Genomic DNA, 2,887 nt, shown 5'->3' with positions numbered 1-2,887 from the left:
CCAGCTACAGCAGCCCCCTCCCTGCCGAGCCGACAGTCCTTGGCCGGTCCTGCCACTGCTAACGCAGCATATGACAGATCCACCTGGGAAGCGGACGACAGCGATGATGAACTCAGACTAGTCGCTTCGGCAGCTACCAAGGCATCATTAACATTAGCCGAGTGGCCGCCTCGTCGCATAATATTATCTTGAAGTTTGCTCTGACGTAGCAAAGGCTTAGTTGCAGGCGGGAAATGCACCTGAGCTGAGAGTTAACAGGCGCAAGGTCTAGGGAGCTCACCAGTAAGTCAAGTGAGTGAGGATCTACTCCCTCTAGAGCCCCATCTCGAGGTATAGGAGACGGATAGGTTGCTATCTGTGGCTTCTCCTCCTCCTCTCCGGTGGCTACAGAAATTGGGCGGCTCATGCTACGGGAGTACCTACATCGAGGAAATCCCTCGACAAAGAGGACAGCTTTGAAGGACTGCAATACGTTGTCAATGCGAATGATAAGCGAGCAGTGATTAGGAGCATTTGTGACAGAGCCGAAGGTGATCTACTATTCGCAGCACGGAGACATGCAGATATAGGAGCCCTACGCTAAGGCACTCTGTCCTTCTGCTTTAACTCCATTGTTAGCATAGCAACGATTGGCCTTAACCACTGACCGGACGGCGACGTTAACTGCTGTCTGCACCAGTTCCGTATGCGGCCCATCGAGAGCAGGGAGGAGCCGGAACGGTGGGGGCAACATCTGAGAGAGTACCTTAACTGATGGGGGAATAGGAGAGCACTCACCACGAAGATCATCGCGAGGAAGACACCTGTGCAGACTATGGCTATTCGGTACAGTGCCACATGCCATATGGCTAAGGAATCTCGACCTGAGCCAATTCATAATGGTATAAAGAATGGAGTGTTATATGCGAATTCCATCAGACTCTTCGGAAATATTACCCTCGTCATCGTTCCTATTAGCCACAGCCACTACGAGCCATGATAGATATGCTAGAATGGGCCCCGACACCTTCTTAAGGGATCCACGATGTAGATAGGAAGCGATAGCAGCCAGCAGCACCTGGGATACCAACGCGTCATCGTGGTGTGGCGGGACATTACCATTTGTGTGGCGTAGGCACTGATGCTACCACGGTTACTCTCAGCAGAGGCTAGCCCAAGGGCGCTGCCCAGGAGGGTCCATGCGAAGAGAGGCGCTACGCAATACACTGCACGGATCTGATGACAACTGGTTACGAGAGAACTGTTGGGGGGTTAGGCAATACTACCGCGCCACCCTTGGGCAGCAACTGTAATATCATGAGGCCAGGCAGCAGGCCCCAGAGGGCGTAACTAACAACAATGATGGAGGCGGCATCCTCCAACGCCCCCTCCCACTATTTACGCATCAATGGCGTCATCCCTCCCCTCCCATACTGTATACAGTAGTGTTGATACCAACATCATCATAGCAATACGCATTGTAAAGTACCTGTCCGAGTGATATTACTCATCACCACCTCAGCTCATAATCATCATCCTACAGTGCACTCTCCGCTTCAGAGCGATCTTTAAACCATTGTCGAGGCGATACCACCCCCCTCCATTGAAATGCGGTATTCCTGTGATGACCCACATGGGGCAAGCACTCGGAGGAGAAGGAGCATTACCTTGCTAGCATCTTAATCATCACTTTGAAGGAGCCCATAGTCGAGGCAACATACTGGGTTGTGGCCATGCGTACACGTCTCATTGCACGTACCTATCAAGGGATCAACTACCCATAAGGAGCGCTGTATTGTTCTCTCACGAATCTCGCCATCTCGATAACAGCAGCTTGTAGTGCGAAGGCATCAGCAGCTGAGCTCTTATACCCCTGCGTGATGTGAGCACTCATACTAGACTGTATGAGATCAGTCAACAACTCCTCACTTGGCAACGAATCTACAGGTAATACTTCAGAGGCACACTCCATGACTAGATGCTTACTTTCGGAGACCGTAGCGACGACACTAGTGAACTTGAGCATGAAGGAGGCAGTGACCAGCCCTCCACAGGCCGCTGGGAATGACAGAGGTTTTCCACTACGGGGTGGGTGTATCTGAAAAGGCCTCCTTGCCCGAAGGATAAGGTACAACGACTTCCCCACCGTTTGAGCGAGAGTGACCAAATTCCCAAAGCAAGCCGCCTGTAGATGGGTCACCTGAATGAACGCGCTTAATTGTCATAGAGATAGGGGTTAGTGGTACCCGCAGAGCTCCCTCATCATCAGCCTGCTTCCAGGCCTGGTAGAGAGTCTTCTGGCATACCGCTGAGGCTGCTCGAGCTAGATCATAGTCCTAGGAGGTAGCAGTGAGATGCCGCACCCAGGGATCGAACCCACCTCCTGGACTTCAGAGGGCGACATCAAGGTGTTGCAGAGGGTGTGAAAGTAAGTGAGCAATGCCGAATCGGCCTCCGCCAAAGACATCTTGCTTGATCCACATAGTCTACTGCTTCTACACCGTATCTGCTTATACGATAATGTTGTAGCGCCTATAACCAACAACTCACTAAAGACAACATACACGTGACCCCGAAGGTGACCACGGAGGCTGCTATACACGCCAACATACAGCGACCGATCTCGGAGTAGATCGACGTCATCCCGCCGTATCTGGTAGTACGCAATCCACTCCCTTAACAATCGCCTACTCACATTGGTACAGTGCAGACCATGAGTGCTCCCAAGGGGACACTGTACACTTCATTTATCTGAGGACCAGCGAGCGATGATGCCCCATAACGAGAGCCGCATGGCGTCACGTACAGGCTTCACAGTATAAGCAAAGGCATGCAGGACCATAAGGGGTAGGGCCCAGACAGATCCTATATATGAGTTGTATCTATGCAATAGAAGTAGTAACTGCTC

The 2,887-nt window shown here is 51.8% G+C and overlaps 1 protein-coding gene across 1 annotated transcript; it reads right to left on the bottom strand.

Moving 5' to 3' along the window:
• Nucleotides 1–574: 574 nt before the first annotated feature.
• On the bottom strand, nucleotides 575–2,622 carry Pmar_PMAR020774 (hypothetical protein; the record flags this gene model as incomplete). The annotated part of the gene is made up of 14 exons (XM_002781342.1): nucleotides 575–733; nucleotides 778–863; nucleotides 937–1,057; nucleotides 1,099–1,215; nucleotides 1,266–1,329; nucleotides 1,382–1,468; nucleotides 1,521–1,598; nucleotides 1,647–1,738; nucleotides 1,787–1,920; nucleotides 1,966–2,077; nucleotides 2,126–2,179; nucleotides 2,226–2,315; nucleotides 2,360–2,511; nucleotides 2,544–2,622. 14 exons carry the CDS (start codon nucleotides 2,620–2,622, stop codon nucleotides 575–577), a joined length of 1,425 nt encoding a protein of 474 aa, XP_002781388.1.
• Between the last annotated feature and the right edge of the window lie 265 nt (nucleotides 2,623–2,887).

This window comes from Perkinsus marinus (genome assembly GCF_000006405.1).
Source record: "Perkinsus marinus ATCC 50983 genomic scaffold scf_1104296942710, whole genome shotgun sequence".
Classification (NCBI taxonomy): domain Eukaryota; phylum Perkinsozoa; order Perkinsida; family Perkinsidae; genus Perkinsus; species Perkinsus marinus.
The sequence above is the reverse complement of the archived record's forward strand: the minus strand, read 5'-3'. Positions and strand labels throughout refer to the sequence as shown.